Source organism: Ischnura elegans, chromosome 8, assembly GCF_921293095.1.
Source record: "Ischnura elegans chromosome 8, ioIscEleg1.1, whole genome shotgun sequence".
In the NCBI taxonomy this organism is placed as follows: Eukaryota; Metazoa; Arthropoda; class Insecta; order Odonata; family Coenagrionidae; genus Ischnura; species Ischnura elegans.
The window spans coordinates 18,492,738-18,520,534 of NC_060253.1; the positions used below are offsets into that span (position 1 = coordinate 18,492,738).

Here is a 27,797-nt window from a genome sequence, read left to right on the forward strand (position 1 = left end):
TCTTTGTAAGCCATTTCAAATATTGCCTTGCTTCCTTCTTCTTCAATGAGACCGCCATTGGAAATTTATTGATATGGATTATAATTATCGAGGATAATGTCAATCAAGGATATCTTTTAAACACCAACACTTTTCCTGGTAGGCTTAAGCTAGTCTAGAGATTAGCAGGTTTCTTCTGAGAAATATATCAGCGCTCAAGAGAAATAATTTATTATGGCCTCTATCGCATTTTTCCTTCTAATTCAAGTTCTTCAATCTCCGATGTTTTTCTCAGTGATTCTACTCTGTGACCACTATGGGCATGTAGGTAGAACAAAACTTAGACTGAGCCATATGCGTCAAAGGTCCATAGAAGGCATAATAAATTAGTCATTTAATCCTAAGGTTGACATTCAATCGAATAGATAATAGCAGAGATTACCCCAGACTTTTCCGAAAGTGTATAAAGTTTAAATTATCGTGACATTTTCATCGGAGAGATTCGCAAGATTTACACCGTGTGTCTCCATCTACATCTACATAATACCCCGCAAGCCGCCTAAAAGACGTGTGGCGGGGAGTGTTACGACACCAGCCGTTTACAGCTAAAAAAAATGAAGTGCTCCAACGAAGATGGGACTAGCGTTTATATAAGTCCTTTATGGTTCGGGGGAAAAACGAATTCCTATACATATCCGTTCGACAAAATATTTATCTTAATTCATCACGTCTGTCGGCTCGAAAATATAGTGGGGCTTTAATATTATGTTCTCCTCTAATATTATGTTAGGGTGCCTCGTTTTGCCACTTTTCTTTAGGAGCGACTCGTAATACCCGGCAAAAGTTGCTTACCCGGGTGGGTATTACAGATATGATTTTTTTTTTCAAAATCGGTTAATATCTTCTGATTGCCATTTTGTCGAAATTTTTAACGAAAAACGTTAAAAATGTAAATAATTTGAATTTCGCTTCACACGTCGTCACTCATTTCTTCCAATGATGTAAAACATTGGTCTTTCCTTGATGTTTTAGACCAAATACGTCAGCTCTATTCCTTTTAATTATCGAGAAAATCACCTTTTATCGTGTCCCCGAAAGCAGGTTATGTGGGTAGGCAACCTGCAACGCACAGTTTACGCTATGGATGCGATAAATGACGCGAAATGGAGAGGTTTTTCAGTCAAAAAAGGTGTAAATCATGTCTTAAGTTATCAAAGATAGCCACTAGGATGAGTATATGCTCTTTTATGCCATCGCCGATGATAATCTTCAGTAATATTTTCTTACTCGAAAATATGGTCAATATAGTTTATGATTCCCTCCTAAAGAAAGTGGCAAAATTAGGCACCTAGTGTCTGACAAATTAAATTCAGTATCGTCAGTATTGCATACACTTTCGAAGTGGGAATTTAACTTGTTAGCTTTGTCAATATCATCGGTGACAGGTGTACCATCTTTATCAAATAACGAATCTACGGTTGAAGATTTTCCCTGAAGCATACGACTAAAAAGATTTCAGATTTTCCTCGAGTAATTCACCGAGTACTTTTTTCTTGAACTTTCTCAGTGCCGTTTGCATTTATTTCTGCTTCTGGTGACCTTAGTTGTGCAACGTGACTTTCTTTTGCTTCGAGTTCCTTCGACTTATGACCTAACGTAATGGACTTTTTGTGCAAGTAGTATAGTTTCTCTGTTTCCTAAGATCCCTTCTGACATCGTTGTAGTACCAGCGTGGTTCTTTATTATCACTTTTCAGTTTTTGAGGAATATATACGTTGATTCCTTGGCGCAGAATTTTTAAGAAGTGTTTCCATGTTACATCTATGCCTTTTTCCTCTGTTTTAGCTACGAATTTTTTGCAATAGTCGTTAAGCATCTCGTCAAATTTAATGAAGTTGCATTTATCAAATAAGTAAACATTGCGTTTTGGTTTTACAGCTGAAACTACATCAATTTTGAACGTGATTCCATTCCATCTCTGTAGACGACCGTTACGCCAGTATTGCAGCTGGCTTCTTCAGGGTACTGAAGTGCAGTGTGTCTATCGACCGTTTTTTACGCATATCGTCGAAGGCAGGCGTCTTCTCATTGGTCAGGTAAGGAGGCCGGAGGCTACTCATTGGTCCGTCTTCTTCGGTGATTTTCTTTTCTTCCCGGGTTGGTCCAAGGTTTCCTTTCCATGGATTACCAGCTATCGGACTCTTCTATGGGGTGCATTCCGAAAGTTATGCAAATATATTTTTAAAGAAATTTAATGAGCATATCTGTCCATTCACTTTAGATTCTTCAAAGCACTGCCCTTGAGCTTCTACTTTTTTTTTCAAGCCACCGGTACGCGACCAGGAAGGCTTCTTCGAAAACCTCTCCCAAGGTCCTCGTATTGACTGATTGTCTCTCTTCTACGGGTGAAAAATAGGTTCATTTCAGGGCTGCCTTAATCTGAGGTAGCGAAAAGAAGTCTGCTGGAACGACTTCAGGGCTAGAAGAGTGTGGGGCAGCGTTTGAACCTCATGTTTTGCCAGGAACTCGCGGACTCCTACATCGTTGTAGCAAGGTGCTTTGTCGAGACGGATTTGCCAGGTAGCGCAAATTTATTTTCTCGTCTTGATGACCTTTTTTCGGAGTCTTTCCAACACGTACAATGGGCAGCATTAACGGTCTGTCCTTGAAAACAAATTCTTTAAAGACCACTCCTTTGCTGACTAAAAAGGCAATGAACACAGATTTTACTTTTGATTCGTTCATTCTAACCATTTTGGGGATTTACCTCTTCCCAGCCCTTCCAAAAGGCCTATAACCTCAGGCCTCAAAACTAGTAGGTAGAACAGATCAGAGTCCCAGTAAGCCTCACAAATCATTTTTTATCTCCTGAAGAGATTTTTTCAGTTTTGCACGCGACTTAACCTTTGCTCGATTGTCGATTCCATTTTTTTCGTGACATATGTAACGTGCAGAGGTTTACAGTAACTGGCGTTGCCGGGTGCCGGGTTTCGCTAGTCAGGGAGTCCTTTCCGCTTCTATAGCGGTAAGGTGTTTCACACCGTCCCATCCCTTCCAAACCTATCCCAACCCCAGAGTCGTCGTCGGGCTCCTATCTCGGCGGCGCACAGTGGTCCCAAATCGAAAAAAGCTGGCCAAAAGTCATTTTTTCGACTTTTTACGAGAAAGTTTTGATTTATGTATTCGGATTCTGCAGGATATGGCCTATAATATTTCGTACCTGATAGGTCTGTGTGATTATTATGTTGACCTGTGTAACCCGACAAACATGGGCATGTTCAGCCTAAAACGCCCGAGGCGTAGAAATAGTCGATTTTAGGGTAATTCAACTTATTAAATGACTATTTTAATTTCATGGGATTCATCTGTCAATTTTAATACGGTAAGTTTGCATATTTTTTCACAATATTGTAGTAATTTTTGTTCGTTTCAGAATTTATTATAACAATATTTATTTATTTATAAAGTTAGCTATTTTTGGGCCTATTTTTAGTCAAATGTGTCGATATAGTTTTGTGCCCTTCCGTGCCCCTCAAAGATTCCTATGCTCAATCCTTAGGAAGATTATGTACAACAAGATGGAGAAAAAAAATCTTGCCTATACTTGCCTATCCGACATCTAGAGGGTTTTCAGTTGAGCGGTGCACCACTCCGCTGAGGGCGGCTGGCCGGCGGCCGGCGGGAGACAGTGGCATTATCGCTCAAATATTCCTGTATGGGTGGTCAAACTTGCATGGTGTATACTTAGCATAATTCTACATCCTGTACGATTGCATAAATCAAGTAAGAACTTCACGCCTATCGTATGGACACTTCTCGTTTGTGCACTCACCTTCAAATACTCATGAAACCAATGAGGGCCGGTTTTCATGCTATGAATGCTACATTATGAGTGATCAAAAGCCACTACTTCAGTCCTCATGCGAGAACCTTACAGTAACCACAAGATGCTTTTCTCTGTAAAACTTTCCTCATATTTTTATAGAGAAGAGATCCCTTACATGCCGTACAGCGTTGTCAGCAGTTATTCCGAAATAACGTATTGGCGATATGAGAAATGAATGCTCCCTAATGCCAAGAATTGTTCACAGAATCATTTCAACAGCCCATAGACGTAGATAGGATTGAAATCGGAGGGGAAAATTCGTCTAAACCCACCAATGGAGCATGAATCTTGCAGGTGCATTTTTTAATAATAATGGAATGAGGATGACGGCCTCCCTCACCATAGCCATTGCATGGATGTGGTGAATATTTCCCACTCAGTTTTGCTTAATGATTTTCATAGTGAAAAAGTGCTGTGTTCCAAACTGTGTTAACACGGCTAACTCGAGAAACTTGTCCTGTCCAGATAATTAAAGCACTTGGTTTGCCAATGTTTGGCATTCAAATTTCAGGATACTCCGGAAACTCAGAGGCAAGTCTATATAAGCTTTATATATTTTATTCCATGTCAACTCATAATTTTCCGTTTATTATTGGTTAAAAATAGACAACTTTTAGAAATCACATTCATCGTTTCAGCCGTAAATACTCCTGTTAAATTTGAATTATGGGTGCCGCAAATTTTTTCGTACCTTGCGGTGTACAATAAAAATACAGAGAGAAAAGAATATTAATAAGCGAAGAAGAAGGGTTATGTCGTGGAATATATGAAAACAAGATTTCGACTGAATGAAATCAAGCATGCAAAAAATATTCTGACGCGTTTTGTGCGAAGAATGGTTTCTCGAAATACCTGAGAAAGTGGAATCAAAGCTCGAGGACAGATGAGCATTTCAAAGAGATGTTCAAAAGCTGGTTGCAGAAGGAAATGAAATTCCCTCCAGAAGCATATCAATATCTCCCTCTCGCATCTAGTGAGTGAAAATGATTACCGTGTATGCACAATCGGTGAATATATGCAGTGTATAAAAATAATCACTCATTAATCTCAATCATCATATTTTTTAAAGTGAAGTTTTAATTCAGGATTTCATTTCAGACAAGATGAAATTACTTGTAAATATAAAATTATAATCAATATGTAAAAAATATTGGACCCGTTTCTATTATTTTGAAAAATCTACGAATAAATGCTTTATGTGTATGAAATGTAATTATTAATGTGATTTGAAATTTTCATGACGGGTATCGATGAAAGACTTATTCATAGACTTTCAGTGATATTAAAATCTCTGTCCTGCGGCTATGAGATAAATAATGAATCCTTCAGCCAGTATTGCATTGAAATAGCTGAGCTGTGCATCGATTATGGTTGGTATTATATTCTGCTCATGGTACATAAAGTGCTGATACATGGAACAACAATGTCCAAAGAATCTTTTCTTACAATTGAAGTTTTAGCGGAGGAAGCATTGGAGGCCAGGAACATAGACATGAGGAAATTCCGAGAGCATTGTACAAGAAAATACCCAAGAATTTTAAATTATGAAGATATCTTTCGAAAACTCCTTTAAATATCTGAATCATACATTTTAATTACATCAGGAGTTACAAAAAAACGACGTCAGTCTATCAGGTGAGGTGAAAATTTGCTAATTTTAAGTGATTCGCAGAACGACAATGAGTCCGATGGTGTGGCATCGGGCGACGATTATTTTAAAATTTGTTCTTTGTGATACATGAAAGCGATTTTATTGAAATTTGAACATTATTTTCCTCAATGTTCTTAATATCAGTCATTTTATTTCATCTTATGTGACTTATCAAATATATGGAAGCCAAAAATGAGTGAGTGTGAGTACTTTTTTTCCGATTTTGGTATCTCACCGACTATGCTGATGGTCGCGGGTTCGAATCTCACCAATTTCATGTCGTAAATTCTATAATGGGTTTTAACAACAATTTATACATCTTTTACCTTAAAATTATACTATTTTAAACTCTCACACCAAGTTATCACCAATCGCAATGGCATCTATATTGAGATTTTCTAAAAAATGTTTAAATAATAACAGCTCAATTAATGATAAAATGAAGAGACATCGTAAAAATAATGCCAGAATCAGATTCAGACGATCAAAATCAGTAAGAGACATCCACTTTTGTTGCTGTTTTAGCTCAAATTACGACGATATTAATTTTGGCCAGCTTTTTTCGATTTGGGACCACTGTGCGGCGCCTCTTTCCTTGTTTTTTTCGCATCCAAGCATCTCCCCGGGAGCGCAGGAGCATAAGTCTCTAACTTGGTTCCCGGCCCCGGTGTGTTGTATCCTCCAGAGAACTCCATCTAGGAGTCCTGATCTCTTGGCTACTCTCCTTTCCGCTAACGCTCAAAACTATTAACTTACTCGCTCACGAGCCATCGTGGTGGAGTTGTGAGTCAGATGATCTTTCGGTGTATTTTTCATCCAAATGCATTCTTTCCCGCCCCCCCCCAGAACAGATTTGAAATGCGTTAGGCTTAAAATGTTTTCCATTTAGGTTGTTTTAACGTTCCATATTATTTTCATTCAAATTGATATTCTGACCCAGGGGACCCATTTTCCCAATTTCATTGCAATCCATCTTCCATTACAGTTTTTACTGTTGTTCTCCCAAGAATTATATTCTGCCCCTCAACGCCATTTTTTAAGTGTAAATTTTATTTTTTTCAATAAACGACAATACATTAAAAATGAATTCTAAACCCGCTGGAATAGATTTCCTAATTTATGATCTTCTTTTCTCAATTATTGTATTTATTCCACCTTTCGACAAACTTTCCACTGGGTCTAGGGTTGTTGACCCACCCCCTGGCTGGGCCACTGGCTCCAAGGTGTTAAAATAAAAAGATGTTTATTTATTTTTTGGCTTTTCTGAAATATATTTATTTCGTCTGGTGTTTTCTGGCTGAGCCATTTTATTTCATTTTAGAGTGAGGATTTTTAAAAAGAACTACTTTTGAATGGTGTATAATCTACAAGCTAAAAACGAGTGCATCTGCCGGCGTGAACGAGTATAATATGCGAACAGTGAATAAAAATCTGGGAATTATCTTGTTGCGGTGAGTGATTACAAATTTATTGATACCGCATAAAAATAATGAAGATACCATCGGGGAAGTAAAGCAGATGTATGAATAATTTAAAAATGTTTACATTCAATTTTCATACACTATGGGCATATTATATTCGCTCAAAACAACATATAATATTCATAGCATACACGCGGTACCAATAAATGTTATTCACACACCATAACCAGATACTTCTCAGATTTTCATTCTCTGTTCGCTAAACGTATTCATCCTCATCGTTCTGATACAATCGTCATGTTAAAACGAAGTCTTGGATTGGTTAGATATCATGGAAATGATGCACAAATACAAAGTCTCCTGTGTTTTTTTAATGCATGGAACAGCTGCGTTCATGAGTACAATTCAATGAATTCAGCGTATATTCGGGGCGATGAATGATATTTGGTGTCATTATATATCAACGTCTACGTCCACCTCCACATGCACGTGAACGGAGTGTCCCGTCTCCTTGCAGACATCACCAGCAGCCTCGTATCCGTCTCGACATTGACAAGTGAACACTCCATCCGGGCTTTCCTTGCACTCCATCGCTGGATCCAAACAGCCTGAAGATGGGGTACACGAACTTCCTATGCCTAGAAAAAATATAATTTCGACCATTATCGAAGGAATTTCTTTATTGCTCCGCTGATGACCGATTCCATTTTATTTTCACCATTGGTACTAGAAAAAAGATCACTAATTAATGAAAGGCTTTGTGGTGAATAGTGAATTTGCATATGTTACAAATATAGCACTCCTCAAATCATCTGCACTATCAAAAAGAATACAAATCTGAAAGATCTATAGAACGATTACTAGACTGGCTGTAACTTATTGCAAATTATAAAGTAAGTATGAATAAAGCACTAGAAAATTTGAAAGAATGATCAAAAGGAGAATTTTGATATTTGAAAGACATGGTGAAAGGCACTTTTTAATCTATTTGTTACTTCTAACGGGTTTCGTAACTTGGTTACATCGTCAGGTGACTGATCTTGCATGCACCATACATTTATAAACAAAGTACACAAGTGACAGTGAGGACATCTATCGGAGTTAAAATTTCAAAGAACGAATAATACGCAGTGCTTTTACCAAAATTCCCCCAAGTGACCCATGTCCTTTGAGGAAATCATTAACCCATACCAGCACCTTCCACAATCGGACTCAACGACCTTCCATAGACTATTGTAATTTAGAAAACTCAATGTACCCCGCTAATCCTCTCTTTCTTCCCCAACACCGCCACCTTCTTTAGCTCTCGTCTCCTCACCCACTTTAACCCCGCCCTCCCCTGGCTGATCAGATACCTATCCTCCCAGGAAAAACCCTGGGCCTCGTCCCAAATTAAGGCTGCCCCTTTCCCCCTTCCCCCCCCTCTCCCTATTCCATTCCGTGTTTAACCCTAACCCCCGCCTTTTCAATCAGTCCTTTTCCTTTCCGATAGATGTCCTCACTGTCACTTGTGTACTTTGTGTATAAATGTATGATGCATGCAAGATCAGTCACCTGACGATGTAACCAAGTTACGAAGCCCGGGTCGTGCCCATAATTAAATAACAGTGAACGTTACAAAGTTTTATTTCCTTACTTCCAATAAACGCAATGCTGGTGAAAATAATTTAAAAAGTTGCTAAAAACAATTCCTAGTGATTTTTCAAGAATTATAATAATAATTAATAATTTGTAAAGAATCATTTTTAGTTGCATAGCGTAGATGATTAAGTACTTCATTAAAAAAGTACGATAATAATAACAACCCAAGTGTTTTTGTTTTCAATTTTTTGATCCTGTTTCAAACAACAATTGTTACTGAAAGAGTTGGTTCGTATTGGGAATGCATAATATTAAATATAAGTTTTATAATAGTTGATAAGTCAATGAAACATTAAGCTAAGCAATAAAAAATGACTTTGCAACGTTTTATGAATTTTCGTTTCATTGCGGTCTCCCAGACCGCACGTCACTGGTAGTGTAATAAGAATTGCACGTCACTGGTTAAGGGTGAAGAAGGTCCACGATGGGCGAGATGATTCGGGGCGACTTAGCGTTCAGTGAGTAACCACAACAGCAGCGGAATTTTCCCCAATTTTGAACTAATTGTACCGACACCCTGGCATGTGCGGAACATATACCCAGATGATGGTTCTACTGAATTGAAACCCACGCCGGTTTATAATACAAATGCATGAGTGTACAGAATAAATTATTAGTTTTATCATGCATGATATCGATTTCCAAAAAATATGCCTAAAAGTATCATTAATTTTGATACCTCTACATGAAACGCTGAGAGCCACCTCTAGGGTGTTTGGCAGAGGGTGATCAATCACCAGCATGCAATTGGATTCCCACATGCACAACACACGTCAAACGTTACGCATACTTTAAAATTTACTACCACATGCGGTTAGAAATAGTAATAAAATTCTGAAACATGCATTAACTTATACATAAGTTAGAAGGCTACACTACAAAGTCATCTAATCTATTTGTGAGTTCTAACGCTGCCGTTATAATCTCTTCATCATCATCATCATCACTGGTGAACAATCCTAGGATTGGTTTGACGCAGCTCTCCACTCAGTTCTCCTATTAGCTAATCTTTTCACACCTACCTATTTCTTCTCTTTCAAATCCTTCTTCACTTGTTCCATATATTTTGTTCGAGGTCTTCCTTTTCCGTTCTTGCCTTCCACTTGTCCTTCGGCAATTGTCTTCATCAGGCCATCATGTCTCAAGATATGGCCTATAAGGTTGTTCCGTCTTCTCGTTAAGGTTTTCATGAGGCTTCTCTTCTCTCCCACTCTTCTTAGGACTTCCTCGTTATTAACTCGGTCGATCCATTTGATTTTCATCATTCTCCTGTAGCACCACATTTCCAAGGCCTCTATCCTTGTTTTCTCCGCTGCGGTCATTGTCCATGCCTCACTTCCGTAAAGGAGCATACTCCAAATGTAGGTTCTTATCAATTGTTTCTTTACTTCCATATTTAAGTTTCCCGCTGTAATCAGGTCTCTCTTTTGGTGGAATGCTCTCTTCGCCTGGGCTATTCTGCTGGTAATTTCTTTCTTACTTCTCCCGTCACTAGTTATCTTGCTTCCCAAATAACCGAATTCATCCACCTCTATCAGTTTTTGCTTCCCTATTTTAATGTTTGTCTTGACTTCTTCTCTTCTGCTGCATACTAATATCTCGGTTTTCTTCGTGATTATTCAGTTGATATCTACCCATTACCCTACCCATATTAATCAGAATATTTTTCAAATCCCTCTCTGTTTCTGCTATAACGGCTATGTCATCGGCAAATCTTGGCATGCTAATTTTTTCTCCATGGATATTACCTCCCAATGCCTTTTATTTTATTAATGGCTTTCTCAATGAAAACGTTGAAAATTACGGGGGACTATAAACAGCCTTGCGGCACTTCTTTCCTAATTCTTGCTTCTTCACAGCTGAGCCCTGATTATATCACCGCTACTTGGTTTTTGTACAAACTGTGTATGATTCTTCTGTCATTATAAAAAACCCCAATTTCCTTTAGAATTCCAAGCATTGTGCTCCAATCCACGTTGTCAAATGCTTTCTCTAAGTCCACAAACGCAACGAACGTTGGCTTGTCCTTTTCCATTCTCTTCTCTATGAGCAGTCTTAGGGCCAATATTGCTTCCCTTGTGCCTTTGTTTTTTATGAATCCAAATTGGTCCTCATCCAAGTACTCCTCTGCTTTTCGTTCTATTCTTCTATAGATGATCCTTGTCAGTATCTTCGACGCATGAGTAGTAAGGCTTATGGTCCTAAAGTCTTCGCACTTCTCCGCTCTTTTCTTCTTAGGAATAGGGATTATAATGTTCCTCTCGAAGTCCTTTGGTATCTCACCTGTGGAATACATTTCACCAATGATTTTGTTTAGCTGGTTCAACGTCTTCTCTCCTGAATTTTTAATTAGTTCTGCAGGAATGTCATCAATGCCAGACGCATTATTTATCCTGAGGTCTCTTACAGCCGCATCAAATTCCGATCTTAAAATTGGGGCTCCCATGTCATCGGCATCCACTTCCCTCTCCTTTTCGATAGCATTCGTTCTGAGGCTGCTTCATTTGTACAGATCTTCCAGATATTCCTTCCATCGCCTCCCTTTTTCTTCGTTTTCAATCATTAGTTCTCCGTTTTTGTCCCTATGGGTATTATATCTTGCGCCCCTTTCCTTAAATTGGTTCCTCACTATCCTATAGGCGGCCTCTACTTTTCCATGTTTAAGATTGTTTTGTACGTCTTCACAAATACTTTACATCCACGTTTCTCTAGCCTTCCGCGCTTTACGATATATTTCGTTCCTTATCCTCTTGTAACAATTCTGCATTCCTCTGTTTTCGCAGCCTTGTATTTTCTTCTTTCTTCAATGAGATCTAATACTTACTGCGTGATCCATGGTTTTTTCATCTCCTTTTACCAAGAACTTCCTCAGCTGCTGCCTGCAGACCACTTCTAATGGTTTTTCAACACTCTTCCATTGGTTTATTGGCCGTATTTTCCCCTATTTTCTTTTCTACAGCCTATTTAAAAGCCAGTTGATGCTGAACCTCCTTCAATTTTTCAACCTGCCATATGTTTTTCACGGCTTTCTTCAATTTTTTAAATTTAAGGCGGCATTTCAACATTACTAAGTTATGGTCACTATCGCTATCTGCTCCTGGATAACTTTTGCAGTACTTCACCTGGTTCCTGAATCTTTGTTTCACTACATTGTAGTCGATTTGGAATCTTCTAAGGTCTGCTGGTATCTTCCACGTGCATCTTCGTGGCAGGGGGTTTTTGAATAAAGTGTTGGCAACCACTAGCCTGTGCTCAGTGCAGAATTCAAGTAGCTTTTCTCCTCTTTCAATTCGGTTAACTAACCCATATTTCCCAGTTATTATTCCGTCTTGACCTTCGCCGACGACGGCGTTCCAGTCACCTAAAATAATAAGATTTTCTTCCCCTCTTACCTGCTTGATAACTTCCGCTATATCTTGGTAGACATCTTCTACTTCTTCGTCTTCATAATCTGACGTAGGCATGTAAACCTGTAGCACTACAGTAGCTACAGGTTTATTATCTATCTTCACCATTGCTATCCTTTCATTAAACTGCAGGTAGCTTTTGACATGCATCCCGGCGCTCTTTCTAAGCATTATGCCTACTCCACCATTACCATTTAGCGATCCTGTGTGTATCATTCTGTAGCTTCCACTCCAAAAGTCTCCTTCCTCGGGCCACTTCATTTCGCTGATGCCTAATACGTCGAGGTTCATTCTTCGCATCTTCACCTTCAAGTTCTCTAGCTTACCGGAGGTACGAAGTGATCTAACGTTTCATGTTCCTATCCATAACATTATATCACCTTTGACCGACGTACCCTCTCAAGTAGTCCCCGCCCGGAGATCCGAATGGGGGACTAGTTTACCTCCGGAATATTTTACCCGAGAGAATTCCATCATGTCATTATATAAATTGAGTGGAGTAGCTGCGAATCCTCGGGATGATAATGTGGTGGTTTCCCCTGGCCTTCCACATCGCAGTACTACAGCCGTTAAAGTAAATGTTACCTCGCTCGTAATGAAATGCGTGTCGCTGAACCGACCAGTATGGTCTCCACCTTCGCACATGTGAAGAAGAGCTGCTGCCCTCTCCTCCGGGTGATTAGAGGCATAATAATTGGCGGCCCCCAGTCGCCAAGTCACGGTATCTTCATAGGTTTCTGTATCATTTAAATGGTCTACCTTACCCAAGGGTAGCCCAATACCCCCTCAGAACACCGCCGCTTTTTGTCCACGACTACTTATTCGACGAGAGAACTCGCTTAGCTCGCATCTATCCTCTATATCCTAAGGTCGACCCACCATCCGCCACCCGGTGGCGCACTCGGTGGCTTTAAGCTCAGCCGCGAGTATAATCTCTTATTGATCGTAAAAAAAGACATTCTGAATCTGTCTGTTCTGCAGTCTATCTCTTATTTTTTTATTTACATTATCTAATCTACCGTAGTCTATTGGCGTTCGTTTTTATTATTATCGATTATGCTTCTGTTTTTCCGCACTGCTTGATGCTGCATAAAAACATCACAACTGAGCTCTTCGTCTCGCTTCAAGTGTAATATAAATAACCTTCCAGTTATGCTTCTGAGAACATGTGCGGAACAACTCGGTTCAATCGGTATAGTTCTTAACTCAAGCATGCTGTTCTTCGATTCGGGTATTAATCTAATGGCATTATCAAAAACGTTTGAACATTTTCACAATGAAAATGGCGTCATTCTAATTATTCACTTTTATTTACGAGCAAAACTTGGTTTCGCCGCAGAAGTACCATCATCTGAGCCAGTATGTCTTCATGGAACATGCTTAAAAAGAGCTCAAGTGGAAATGGTACAATGGAGACCGTATCGGGTTGAAGGTTGATGTGGTACGAGGTTGAAAGGTTAATATTGATTATCCTATTAATATTGTTGTTATCAATGAAAAAAACAATAACTTCAGTAACATAATAAATTAACAATAGTTGCAGAAATAACAACATTAATTTTGAATAACAACGAACGAATGAGACTTTAACACTGTAAATAAAGAAAATAATTCCATTTTCAACGAATACATAACTAAGAATGACAATTTAGTTGTTATTAACAATAACAACAGCAATAGTTATTGTTGCAATAGTTTTAAACATTATGACAACATTATGAAATGAAATAATATTAGCAACAATAAATCATCCTGGTCCTGCTAAACCAATCAAGGCATGTCAGCAGGTGCCGTAATAGCCATTAAAGTGGCTCCAGACAGTAAACAGAAAATTATCCAACAGAATGCACATTGAGTGCGGCCGCAGACATATAAAAAAAAAACACAACCATTTATGTGGAATTAACACTCACTTGCTATACAACTTAATATTTTCCTTTACAACAAGGGAATAATATCTCTCATTTATGGAATACAATTTCCACTACAAAAAAAACATACCTACACCCACAAGAAATATCATCCATTGAAAAAAAATATGTCCAGCAAGATTAATGTCTAACTTGTGCTAAGATATTCTTTTAGTTTCCTTTTTAATTCAGTCAAATGATTTAGGAATTTAAGGCTTTCAGGTAGGTCATTAAAAATAATTGGTATTTTTACCTTTGATTTCTTTTTTCCATACCTATTAAAGTATCTTGGTACAAAATAAGGTGGGTTGTTTCTGTTGCACATTATGTGCGTTCTCTCTACATACTTTAAGAAATTCTTATTAAAATAATTATCAATTATAATTACATAGTTGTATAAATTTGAAATGTTGAGTAGTCCCAATTTTGCATACCTTGTATTATTGTAATATAATAACAATATTAGTAATAATAATAACAATAATAATTATTGTTATAACGCTACTCTCACAATTATTTAATATATATTCAACCTAGCAGAAAAGTGTAATGCTACTTTCGCATTATACTTGTTATTAACGTAAGTAAATATTCACGACTGAATTCAATCGTTTTTTGGTGCTTATATCTAATTATCTCAAAAAGAATATATGGTATTATAACATTACTATGGTGATTAACGTATCGAATTAAGGGATCTGAAGATGCTCCACTAGAACGGTTTTCTGGACCGAATGAAATACTTTAATCAGAACTGCTACTTTTACATTACAATCTTCACCAATCATACTTGCTGTTCTAAGCTGAGGCGTCAAAAGTAGGCGTATGTTGGACTTTTCCGGAGATATACTTATATCCGCTTACTTATCCTGGTATAATTTATATAGAGCTGAATCATTTTTATGATATATCGGAGATAACACCTACGAAAATCTTTAAACTGATCTCAACGGTGCTAACTAGGCGATTGGAAATCATTGTGACAAAGATATATCTCTTTCCGAAAACTTACGAAGATAACTCATTATTCTGAGTAAATTGCGCAGTCCCTTCAATCTCCATCAATATGAACATGATATCGATTATTTTGGAAACCACACCCGTCCCCTTTATTGGTGAAAATAGCCGTTTCTTGATATCAAAATGTCACGTGATATTTGAGGCGATCTCTTGCGACGGAAATTTATTTCGAGTGCTCACTTATATGTGCTTGCATTACTAACATTCTACGAAAGACAACAGTACCAATCAATTTTCAATTGACTCACTGGTTTCGATGTTAGCAGAGGTATGCGTTGTTTACAACAACTCCATTAATTTTTGTGGTATAAACAATTTGTTTTCGGCAAACTGCTAGTAATAGATGTGGCTTCTTTATATCAAAACTGCAAGTTATAGGAACGAAAACTACGGGAATGCCAAGCGCTCAAATTTGGGCACCTTGATTTCACGCGCTAAAAACGGGTACTTTTTCGAGAAAAAATTAAGTAAAGGAAATACTATTGAGCCGAAGAATTTTTAAAGTACATGATATAACGTAGAACTAAATTCTCTTTCGTATTCTTTTTATTGCATTGAAATCGATTGCTTCGTTTAGACGCTAGTGCTCCTCAAACTCGAGTATCTTGCTTTTTTTACAGACAGCAGACTCAAAGTCAGGCGATCTCAGGCTAGCGAAAGATTTCAGGCCTCGCCCTCGAGTATGACTACGACTTCCCCTCCACGTCGCTTCCCCTACCATCCCTAACCTCAGCCCCCCACCCCACATGCTCTCCCTCCAACGACTTTCCCCAATCCGCTAGTCTCGCCAGCCAGAGGTGCTACTTTTTCAGTGGAGGGAGGAAGGACACACGTTTCGAAAACGGTCGAGGTACCCGACAGCCTTAATACTTGACGTAGTTCTCTCTTCTTTAATCATATTCATACATTTATGTCTGCCCGTAGCGTTTGATGCCAATTTTAATTTATAGGCAGGTTTAAATAACAGTAAAATTTTGTCGACCGACAAGGTTGCTACATTTTGCCATGTTGTTCCGCATTTCACCCCTTAGTGTAGGTGAACTTTTTAAAGGGAGGTCATCTGGTAATCCCACAAGATTGATGTTAAACTCCAGAAGGTCGGGTACTTTCCATGCTAGCACGTGAATACTAGAATTGGAGTTCACACAATCATAATACGCTTGCAATGATATTTGGAACATTCGAAAGATGGCCGCCATGGTGAGAAGCCAAGATATTTCGCATGCTGTCGTCTTGAAAAAGGCGAATAGGGTCCCGCACCATTTAAAAACAGGAGTGCTCCCACGGCTTTGAAACTTTATTCTCAGTCCAAATATTCCGTATTACATTGTGACTTTCTATAGGATAGCTTATGCACCGAAAAATCCATTGTAAATACACTCGACTTTTTCACGTATTGCCCAATGTGCGGAATGGGGCCACATAATGAGGGCCCGTTCAGCCTTGCTTCAGCTCCTTCCGTGCCATTGTTTTCAGTTTATTGAACGAGTTGTTTGAGAAGAGTATTTACTATTTAATTTATTACCCACCTGAGCATTTGTCATGAGCCTCAATGTAGACTGTGTCTTTTGGGCATAAGCACTTCCATTCCATTGTTTGAGTGTTATTCGTGCACTGGGCACGAGCCGTAATGCATCCATCATCAGGAGTGCATGTCATATTGTATGCTGAGGATAAAAGAGAAGATGTAAACATTTCATGCGTCACCAACTTCGTGAAAATTCTTCTCAATGAGCACATTAAATGGTGAGAGGAATCGGTCGCCGATTTCTCCCATCCTCCCCCACAACTCCTTATAGCGAGTAGCTGGGTATTGCCTAGTTAAGGTAATGCATGAATGACCAAATGAGCATAAACTCATGGTTGACAATTACAATTGCATGCCCCAGAGCCAGTTAAAATAGAAATTAGTCTCGAAACACAGTTTTTGGTTGGCAAGGCAACCGTCATTGTGGAGGAGGATGTGAATTAACTTTTCATATGACGGGGTGACGAGAAAGATTTCTTTTTAAATTGGCTTTAGGACATATATTTCTAATTTTCATTTCAGCCAATTGGCACCACCTCCCAATTTTGAGATGGAGGTCTGAGTCCTCACGATCCTCACGATTCTCAGTACAAACTGAATCATCATACCAAAATTCAGGCTCATATCCAGCCAGGTGGCTGCTAAGGGGGCAATAGTGCCCCCCGAATTTTGTTCCCGAATATATTTTGAGCGACCGACTAAATAAGAAGTTAGTTTGCCTATAGGTCCATTAAAATATTCCGTTTAAGAAAGCATGTCGCAGCAATTTTGTGCAAACCAGTCATTTAACTTACTGTGTATATATGGGGTATGGTCGATTTTGATTTGACTCGGCTCCTTCAGAAAAGAAAATAAATTTCTAGTTATGCACCTGACCGAAAGGTATAGTGAGTAAGTTATGATGAGCTATCTTCAATAGATGACTCTCGCAGACACTTTTATCGTAAAATATGATTCATATGAAACTCATAATTCTACCATTTTCATTTAAACCATGACAGCTGTACCCCTTTGTCTGCTGGCAGTGATGATCTCTCAAAATAATTCATGAATTGCGAAATTTGTACTTCACTCACTTGTTTTTCGCTCCTTGGCCGAGACTGGCCGAGAACGCATTACCGTCAAATCGGGAGCCTGTTTTTGTTTCGTAAATTACAACTTAAGCAAAAACTTAATTTTCAGCGATCATATTTGTATTAGACAGAACTACTCCTTGATCATAAAATTTAAGGACTACTTTCAGTCGACTATTTTCCATAACACATGCCAACGTCTCGTAGATCCATGGTTTCTTATCATGAGAAATGTATCTGCATTTGGCTCACTTCGGTATTTCACAATTGAGGGGTTGCGAAGCCAAGGGGTACAAGTAATATTTTTTCTGAACAGTATTGGGTAGATAAATAATGTAAAAAAAGCAAACGGGATTAACTAGATAATTTGCATTTCCTTTGATTTTCCACTCGATGTCAGCACTGAACAGACTCTCTCGTATCACTTGGCCTCCAAGATATTCCAAATTTCTTCAATCAATTTCTTTACCCATCTCCGTTTGTAAAAAAAATCACTTCTACCTCTTGGCTTCTCCTCCGCTCAATTAGCTCTGTGGGTAGAATTTAGATGCTTGTAAAAATGGGCCTCCAGAAATACCCTGAAATTTCAAACTTTCATCGAAGCATGTCTCGGTATTGTAACAAAATGGTACCCTCCTTAGATCTTATTTGGATTCTCTTTTCCATTTTTCAATAGTAGCTTTTGGAAAATTGAGATATATTTGATAATTAAAAAATCCACACTGATAGCAATGGTGAGAGGGGAGATGTTGCTGATCAAAACGGTGGAAAATAAAATATGCCAAAGATGTATTATATGCCCACTTTAATGTTGACTCGTAAAACTAGTTTCGATGCATTCATGGGTCATCTTTACGTACTTTGCATGGTTCAGGGTTGTGCGAGTTTTTATACCTGGTGTAAGCATAAGCATTCCCTGATACCATCCTTCTAGTCTTAAATAAACTCCCTGTCCTTGGACCATAGTTACACTAGGTGGAAAAACTCCTACAACCCAACATTACCGGAACCCACTCCAAAATTACCTGAAGATAGCGCATGACTGCGAAGAAAATAATTGTACGAGTCAACATTAAAGTGGGCATGTTCTACATACTTTGATTCTTTCATTTCACTCACAAATAAATATTCCTTGCAAATCCCGGAAGAATTTTCCTATCTTGAGTACGTATCATTTCTCAAGATACATTTAAAAAATGCTTGTTTAAGAGTTTCAATTTTGGCCACAGCTTTTGCATATTAAGTAGACATTTTGAGCTATCTTGTTTCCATTCGCCCTGTAATTGTAACTGTGACAACCGGCTTTTAGAAAATGGAACGTTGCCGTCTCAAATCGTTTCTTGAATAATCTTGCTAAGGTTTTGTGAGATCTGAGCTGTTAATTCTTGAATTTCCTTAAACATTTTAGCTCTAAGGATATCAGCTGCTTAGAAAGCAAATGAAGAAACGCTGATCTATTGAAAACATATACTCACGGGCCAGGCACTTGTTTTCGTGTTCCACGTATTTGTCTTGACATTCACACGTACTGTTTTTGCAAACAGCTACTGAGTCAATGCATTTGTTATCCGTATCGTCGCATTCCGCATGTAGTCCTGTGAATGGAATACAAATATTTAATGCATTTTGTTGTGGGGAAGTGAAAGAAGCGTGTTAATGATTATATCTCTGAATTCCAAATGAAAGGCCCTTCTACCTCACTTCTCATACGTGCGAGCCTCACTATTTTCCATGTAACATGGATAGGCTCATGTGCTAATAGTCTATTACTATTGCACGAGGCTCCAATGATAACTCTCTCTCAATATTGGTTTTGATGGATTGCCCATGAGAGTTAGCCCTATCAATGTGAAACAATTTTCAACTTCACACTTCTTTTCTATGGATTCCCACATTTGACAAACATTCATTTCACTGCTTGAAATGTATTTTCGGTCGTATCGCGGACATTCTTCGAAAATGTACTACATCCAGAAAACGATTATAGGGATCGGGTTCGTGAGTCGATTATCATTGCTGTCTTTCCATCCTGTGGTCCGGGATGCCGGCCCCGTTGGCAACGTAGATATTTCAAGTATTATCACATCCCAGCTTGCACCAAGGCTAAATTTCACCCGAATATTACTAGATAGCAGCCGATAGCAGCAACTGACAAATAGAAAATAACTGTAATCAAGAGTTCCGCCTCAGCAAACTATTGAACCCACTATTTATGCGTATCAAGCAATCACACACGACTTGAACCTTGAGCAGTCGTATATAAGTCGGATTTGTCAATCCCCGCATTAGACTGCCCTGAAGACGATGACTCCCTCTTCGAAAAGTTTGCGACGATGGAGTTTTCAAATTGGGCGGAGACCCGAGAAACATTCAGTGCAGATGATGCTTACAGTTTGATCTTACCTTCCATCGAAAGAAATGTATTAATCAGGCCCTTTATTATTGTGTGTTACATTAATATATAAATGATAAAATATGGCAACAGTGGGTATATGTGGTCGTATTGTCTCCATAGTTTCAATTCCAGCCATTTAGAAGCATAGCAGCAAAATGTCATTAAAATGCTAAACATCCCAATTTTCAATTCCATTGGTTTGATTTGTGCACCAAATACATTACTTCTGTATACCTTATGCAGGAGGCAAATAAATTTTACTTTGTTATCGCCACTATAAAAAGGTTACAAAAATATCAACATTTATCTTTTAAGCGATTTTTTAGGCACATGATATATCATTTCTTGACTCATAAACAAGAAATGAAGCTAACATAATAATTTTTAAATAGCTCTATAAAAAAATTTCAATCGATTTTCGTGTGTAAAAGATGCTTAGCTTGTTTTTTGGGGTTTCCATCGGGATTCTAAGGCAAGTTTTCAGTACTATCGATGCCATGAGGCCAAAAATATAATCAAATATTTGCACACCTATAGAGACGAGCAATTTTTCAGGATTTATTAATTTGAACCTCTTTATGTTTCAAAAATGTTCTTCAAAATATTCACTAGTAATTTAGTTTGTGGAGAGTGAAAATTTAGTTTACCATGAAATAATTAATTTGCGTATTAACCGATAGCTCAACAACAATTTAAAAAAACGTGGCTCAGAGTTCCTTTGGTCAACTGATAATTTCTTGATGCATATTGTCATACCTGTCAAATAGATTAAAATATAACTTTTAATCGAAAATCCCTTTTGAAACATTCAAATCAATGTACCGAATTCTTCAATTTCGCCCCGTTTTTCATAAGTTCCTAATATATTAATGCATTTTCTATCGATTGAAAAATTGTTATGATTACATACGATACGGCAAGGGCCGAGCTTCTGGTATTGTCATTGAATTACTTGCCACACCAAATAAGTTATTTCAATATATTTTAAGCAGAAGGCTAACAAAATGTCACCCAATTATCACCACAATAAATGCGGTACAAATTATATCAAAATTTTCATTTATTAGTGCTTTTTTCAGGTTAACATGAATCAATTTATTCACAAATTACATAGTAATCGTCTTACTGATAAGCAATCTTGATGCTCATATAAATGATTTAACAACGGGGCTTCGTCCAAAATTTAAATAACGCCTAAAATGTATCAAGTTTCATCAAATCTTAGATCTGTTGCTTGGAAAATACAAGCTCCTCGTTTCTACGTTAATGCTCTGTTTCAGTGACCATTTGACCCTTAAATATACTTAATGCCTTATCCGGTGAACAGCTTTCTGCAACCATCATTACATTTTCTATAAGTCATTGAGATTTCTTCATCGTTTTTTCATGTTTCACACTACAAAATCTCGAGTTTTTTTATTAAAGTTCGATTAATTAGGCTCTATTACTCACCTGGCCGACAGACGCCTTCCAGCTGCGTATAATTTGCTTTACATTGGCATTTTCCGTCAATACAAGTTGCATATTTGTCGCCGCATGTATCCGTCCCATTGCAATTGCTTCCAGCTCCTAATGGATGAAAAAAAATAGTTTAGTAAAAATTGTTTACTGCCAGATATAAGGTCATGTCTATCGGGGTATATATTTTTGCGTGATAGGAGGCATGATAGTTTGATAATGACAATATTTGAGGGAGGAAATAAGACCAAGGACGACCAAAAATCAGTTACTTAGGACAAGCTATAAAGAATTAGAATGAAAAGACATACGCAAATAAGCATAAGGCAGGAATTTCGGAGAGTTATGGAGCTTCTTCAAACCATGCTTCGGATTAAAGACCCTCGAGGAATAGGGAAGTTCCATTGAGTTTCAATTCATTAAAAAAAATTGTATTTCTTGTACACGTTTGATAAATTTTGCCCATTCATACATGTTAACGTTAGAGCAGAGAGACTTCATTACATGTACAGCTGAAACCAAGAGGCCAATAATGTCCAAGGCAATAAAAACTCAAAGGAAAGTTATTCCAGCACTTCCTTTCATCTAAATTTAATATCGAATTTTATTCATTTTAAATATTGCGTTTATTTTAAATAAGTCACGCAAAATAAGTCGTTATTATTAAAATACTTATCCATATCTTATAATAGTAGAGGAACCATCTTGAGGAGATGCGGAGGAGACAGTATACGCAATTGCAGTGAATGCTTAGCGTACGATTCGACGTGAGGACTCACCTGGCTTACATATGCCAGACTTTTCTAAGTATCCAGATTTACACTGGCATTGGCCGCCATTGCATTCTGTGTTTGCAATCAGTTGTTCGCAAATGGCACTATCGTTACACGGGGATCCAATAACTGTAATCGAAAGAGAAATCATTAGAGCGAACAAATAATATGTTGTGTCTCAAAGAGTCATTCCGAAGACGGACAACCACGTAAGCCTTTAGGGCCGTGGCAGACCTCACGATACACGTCAACGCGGTCTTGTGTTGAAAATATAGGCTATCACCACTGAGAGACCTCATGGGCTGCTGCAGCTGTATTTTAGTGGAAATAGCAACCCTAAGCCAAATGCTATCCAGTCCAGCGTGAGCAGAAGAAACAATACATTTCCTTGTCTAGTTATGTCCAACATCACCTGAATAGTGCCATAAATAGTTGTGAGATTTCTTTTCAAAAAGTGTTTATTGTTTGCTACTGTAATAATTCAGTAATTATCTATATTATGAACGATATTTGGTCAGGTTATACTTGTTTTGATTGCCTTAGCAACAGAACACCCGTCTCCAAACACGGCCGACGATGCTCATGAGTTTGAAGTGGGAAATGCGAAAAATTCAATTGTAAGGACCTCGATTCAATTGTTGTGACTTTTGGGCACATAAACTGTACTTCGGCATCCAATTACTTTATATTGCTAGTTGACATTTTATCTAAATTATTTCGGCTGGCTCAAAAATGTCAAACTGGCTTGATTTCCCGCGTGTTATAATGGGGCTCGATTCTAAAATTCCTTGTTAAGGTGTCAAAAACTAAAGGGAATACAAAAGAGACAAAATTTAGATCCCACGTAAGGTGGTGGAGGTAAGATAATGCAAAGGCGACTGCAACAGGAACTGTAGCTTCCATTTACTCACGCATGAGATCCTGTTTTCATTTCTAGCGAAATAAAAACTCCTCCTACTATCCCTCCCTCCCTTCCCTACTTCCCACTCACCGTGAACGAAGATCTATTAATACCTCTCGCTGGAAAGCTGACTTATTCCCTCAGAAAAAGTGAACATCGACGGCCACAAATCGGCGGGAACAACAAAAGCGCACGTGGAGCACACCAGAAAAATCTGAATCTTTAATGACCCAGGAGACCGTTATCGAAGAAAAAGTAACCAAAAAAATTAACCAAGAAAATGTGTGTCTGAGTCGTAACAATCTGCTGGATAGGAATTGATCGAAGAATATGTACCCTCAATGAACCGCTCGCTGTATAGTACATCTTAGGTTTTTAACGTTGCAGAATACATATTGTTTAAGCCGTGCACTACACATTATATTTGTGAAAAGTTGAATGTTTGCATCAATTGAATCGAGCAATACTGGTGGATTCCTGATATGTCTTCTGTTTACGTTGCTACGGCGAATGTACTTTTGTCTTTTGTTGGCTGTGCCGCCGACATGGTGTGATTTCAATTCATTGACACAAGTCAACACGAGTCAACTTGTGACGCGGTTTTCGTCTCCATTCCGTGAGTGTCTCTGACTATTGTGACGCAAGTCAACAAACGATTACACGCTGGAATTAGAGAGTTATACCAATTTCCGTTAGTCGACACCAGTAACACGTGAGTCGCATGAACAGAAGGGACCCATTGTCGTCGGCGAAATGGCGACTTTAATCCGTTTGGCTTTTTGGTTAAAAACTGATCTCCCAATGCCATGTAAGATTGGCCAACAACCGATTATGTTTAAGGGGTACACGCCGAAAAATTAAATCACAAGTGATTTCCTCCCGAAAAACCTCCTCGTGAAAACTTGTGCTTCAGCAATGAAATTCTGATCCCAATTGTTATCCATTAATCACGCTTATCGTAATCGCCTTCGTCTTCCATCTGTATCGTCCACATGAACTCTATTTTTGGAGTTGGACAATTTTTTACTAATATTTCTGACCTCTGGATATTATTTTTGAAGAATATTGAATCAAAAGAAATTATAGACGCACCCTAATGACAACTTTGAATCCCTTGGGATAGATTATGCACCCCAAGGTTCGTTCTAACGTCATGTATCTCTGTGTGTTTTTGCGTGATAAGAGTTATGATAGTCCGATAATGGCAGTAGTTGAAGGAGGGAAAAAGATCAAGGAGGACCCCAAATCAGTTACTTAGGACAAGCTATAAAGGATTAGAATGGAAAGGGGTACTCTAATAAGCATAAGGTAGGCATTTCGGAGAGTTATGGAGCTTCTTCAAACCAAGCTTCGGATTGAAGACCCTCGAGGAATGGGGAGTTCCATTGAGTTTCAATTCATTAAAAAAAATTGTATTACGTGTGCAATTTTGATAAATTTTGCCCATTCATACATGTTAACGTTATAACAGAGAGACTTCGTTACATGTACAGCTGAATCCAAGAGGCCGATAATGTCCAAGACAAAATAAAACTCAAAGGAAAGTTAATCCAGCACTTCCTTTCCATCTAAATTTAATATCGAATTTTATTCATTTTAAATATTGCGTTTATTTTAAATAAGTCATGCAAAATAAGTCGTTATTTTTGAAATCATTTAACCCAATCTTATATCAGTAGAGGAACCATCTTGAGGAGATGCGGATGAGACAGTATACGCAATTGCAGTGAATGCTTAGCGTACGATTCGACGTGAGGATTCACCTGGCTTACATATGCCAGACTTTTCTAAGTATCCAGATTTTCACTGGCATTGGCCGCCATTGCATTCTGTGTTTGCAAGCAGATGTTCGCAAATAGCATTATAGTTACACGTGGATCCAATAACTGTAATCGAAAGAGAAATCATTAGAGCGAACAAATAATATGTTGATGCTCAAAGAGTCATTCCGAAGACGGACAACCACGTAAGCCTTTGGGGCCGTGGCACACCTCACGATACACGTCAACGCGGTCTTGTGTTGAAAATATAGGCTATCACCACTGAGAGACCTCATGGGCTGCTGCAGCTGTATTTTAGTGGAAATAGCAACCGTAAGCCAAATGCTATCCAGCCCAGCTTGAGCAAAGGAAACAACGCATTTCCTTGTCTAGTTATGTCCAACATCACTTTAATAGTGCTATAAATAGTTGTGAGAATTCCTTTCAAAAAGTGTTTATTGTTTTGCTACTGTTATAATTCAGTAATTATCTATATTATGAACGATATTTGGTCAGGTTATACTTGTTTTGATTGCCTTAGCAACAGAATACCTGTCTCCAAACACGGCCGACGATGCTCATGAGTTTGAAATGGGAAATGCGGAAATTTCAAATGTAAGGACCTCGATTCAGTTGTTGTGCCTTTTGTACACAAAAACTGTACTTCGGCATCCAATTACTTTATATTGCTGGTTGAAATTTTATCTAAATTATTTCGGCTGGCTCAAAAATGTCAAACTGGTGTGATTTCCCGCGTGTTACAATGGGGCTCGATTCTAAAATTCCTTGGTAAGGTGTCAAAAACTAAAGGGAATACAAAAGAGACAAAATTTAGATCCCACGTAAGGTGGTGGAGGTAAGATAATGCAAAGGCGGTTGCAATAGGAACTTTAGCTTCCATTTACTCACGCATGAGATCCTGTTTTGATTTCTAGTGAAATAAAAACTCCTCCTACCCCTCCCTCCCTTTCCTACTTCCCCCTCACTATGAACCACAGGCTATCATTACCTCTCACTGGAAAGCTGACTTATTCCCTGAGAAAAAGTGAACATCGACGGCCACGAATCGTTGGGATAAACACAAGCGCACGCGGAGAACACCAGAAAAATCTGAATCTTTAATGACCCAGGAGACCGTTATCCAAGAAATAGTAACCAATAAAATTAACCATGAAAATATGTGTCTGAGTCGTAAAAATCTGTTGGATAGGTGCTGATTGAAGAATATGTACCCTCAATGATTTGCTTGCGGAACAGTATATCATAGGTTTTTAACGTTGCAGAATACTTATTGTTTAAGCCGTGCACTACAAATTATATTTGTGAAAAGCTGAATGTTTGCATTAGTTTTTTGAATCGAGCTGTACTGGTGAATTCTTCGTCTGTCTTTTGTTTACGTTGCTACGGCGAATTGACCTTTTGTCTTTTGTTGGCCGTGCCGCTGACATTGGGTGATTTCCATTCATCGACACACGACAACACGAGTTGACTCGTAAAGTTGTGACGCGGTTTTCGTGCTCCATTCCGTGAGTGTCTCTGTTGTGACGCAAGTGAACAAACGATTGCGCGCTGGAATTAGAGAGTTATACCAATTTCCGTGAGTCGACACTAGTAACGCGTGAGTCGCATGAACAGAAAGGACCCATTGTCGTCGGTGAAATGGCGACTTTAATCCGTTTGGCTTTTTGGTTAAAAACTGATCTCCCACTGCCATATTAGATTGGGCAACAACCGATTAAGTTTAAGGGGTTTACTCCCAAAAAATCAAATAACTAGTCATTTCATCCCCAAAAATCTCCTCGTGAAATCTCGTGCTTCACCAATGAAATTCTGATCCCAATTGTTATCCATTATTCACGTTATTCGTAATCGCCTTCGTCTTCCATCTGTATCGCACCCATGAACTCTATTTTGGGAGTTGGACTATTTTTTACTCAGAATTTTGACCCCTTGATATTATTTTTGAAGAATATTGAATCGAAACCAAATGTAGACGCACCCAGATGATAACATTGGAAAATACGTAAAATTTTATTTTTTCACTTAAACATTCCCTTTCGTTGTTTTCGAATATTTTCGTTTTATTATAGTGTTGGTAATATTTGCAATGGCAATGTCGTTTGGGGGATAACACAATGATCCCTGTGCGTCCTAATTAGTGAGTTTTCTTCAGGGAATCTGAACATGCTCCTCTAAAACGCATTTCTGGACCAAATGAACTACTTTGATCAGAACTGCCAATTATACTTTACAATCTTCACCCATTGTACATCTTCTTGGAAGCTGAGGTGTCAAAATTAGGTGGTATGTAAGAATTTTCCTCAAATACACTTATATCCACTTACTTATCCTGGTATTATTTATATACAGCTGAATACTTTTTATGATATATCAGAGATAACACCTACGAAAATCTTTAAACTGATCGCAACGGTGCTAAATAGATGGTTGGAAACTATTGTGACAAAGCTATATTTCTTTCCGAAAACTTACGATGGTAACTCCTTCTCGTGAGTATATAACTTTTTTAATGTTCTTCAATCTCCAACAATATGAACTGATTTATTTTGGGAACCGCACCTGTCTCCGTTTATGGTGAAGATGACCGTTTCTGGGTGCAATAATGGCACGTGCTAATTGTGGCGAGCACTTAAGCCGGAAATATTTTGTCGTTTGTACTCTTAGGTGCGTATTATTCAGCCAAAAGACTTGCTGAAATATGAAAAATCGAGTCACATTATGCTCCTGTTATTCCGTACTACTTGATGCTGCATAAAAACATCACAACTGAGCTCTTCGTCTCGTCTCAAATGTAATGCACTCAACTTTCCAAATATACTTCTGATAACATCTGCGGAAAAACTCGGTTCAGTTGGTGTAGTTGTTAACTCACGAATAACGTTATTTAATTCGGATTAATCTAATTGCATTATGAATAAAATTTGAACATTTTCGCGATAAAAAAAACCTCTATCTCATTTGTCACTTTTCATT

The 27,797-nt window shown here is 38.2% G+C and overlaps 1 protein-coding gene across 2 annotated transcripts in view; it reads right to left on the reverse strand.

Moving 5' to 3' along the window:
• Positions 1-7,288: 7,288 nt before the first annotated feature.
• Positions 7,289-27,797, reverse strand: part of LOC124164335 (prion-like-(Q/N-rich) domain-bearing protein 25) — a 44,227-nt gene continuing 23,718 nt past the window's right edge. Inside the window, exons 6-10 of one of the 2 annotated variants that reach the window (XM_046541611.1) lie at positions 22,149-22,271; positions 21,364-21,480; positions 18,992-19,111; positions 16,445-16,582; positions 7,289-7,575 (exon numbers count right to left, since the gene is read on the reverse strand). In XM_046541611.1, coding sequence (XP_046397567.1) covers positions 7,391-7,575; positions 16,445-16,582; positions 18,992-19,111; positions 21,364-21,480; positions 22,149-22,271 — 683 coding nt within the window. In that variant the 3' untranslated portion in view covers positions 7,289-7,390. The remainder of the gene's footprint in view (positions 7,576-16,444; positions 16,583-18,991; positions 19,112-21,363; positions 21,481-22,148; positions 22,272-27,797) is intronic. The other variant, XM_046541612.1, reaches the window with a different exon arrangement.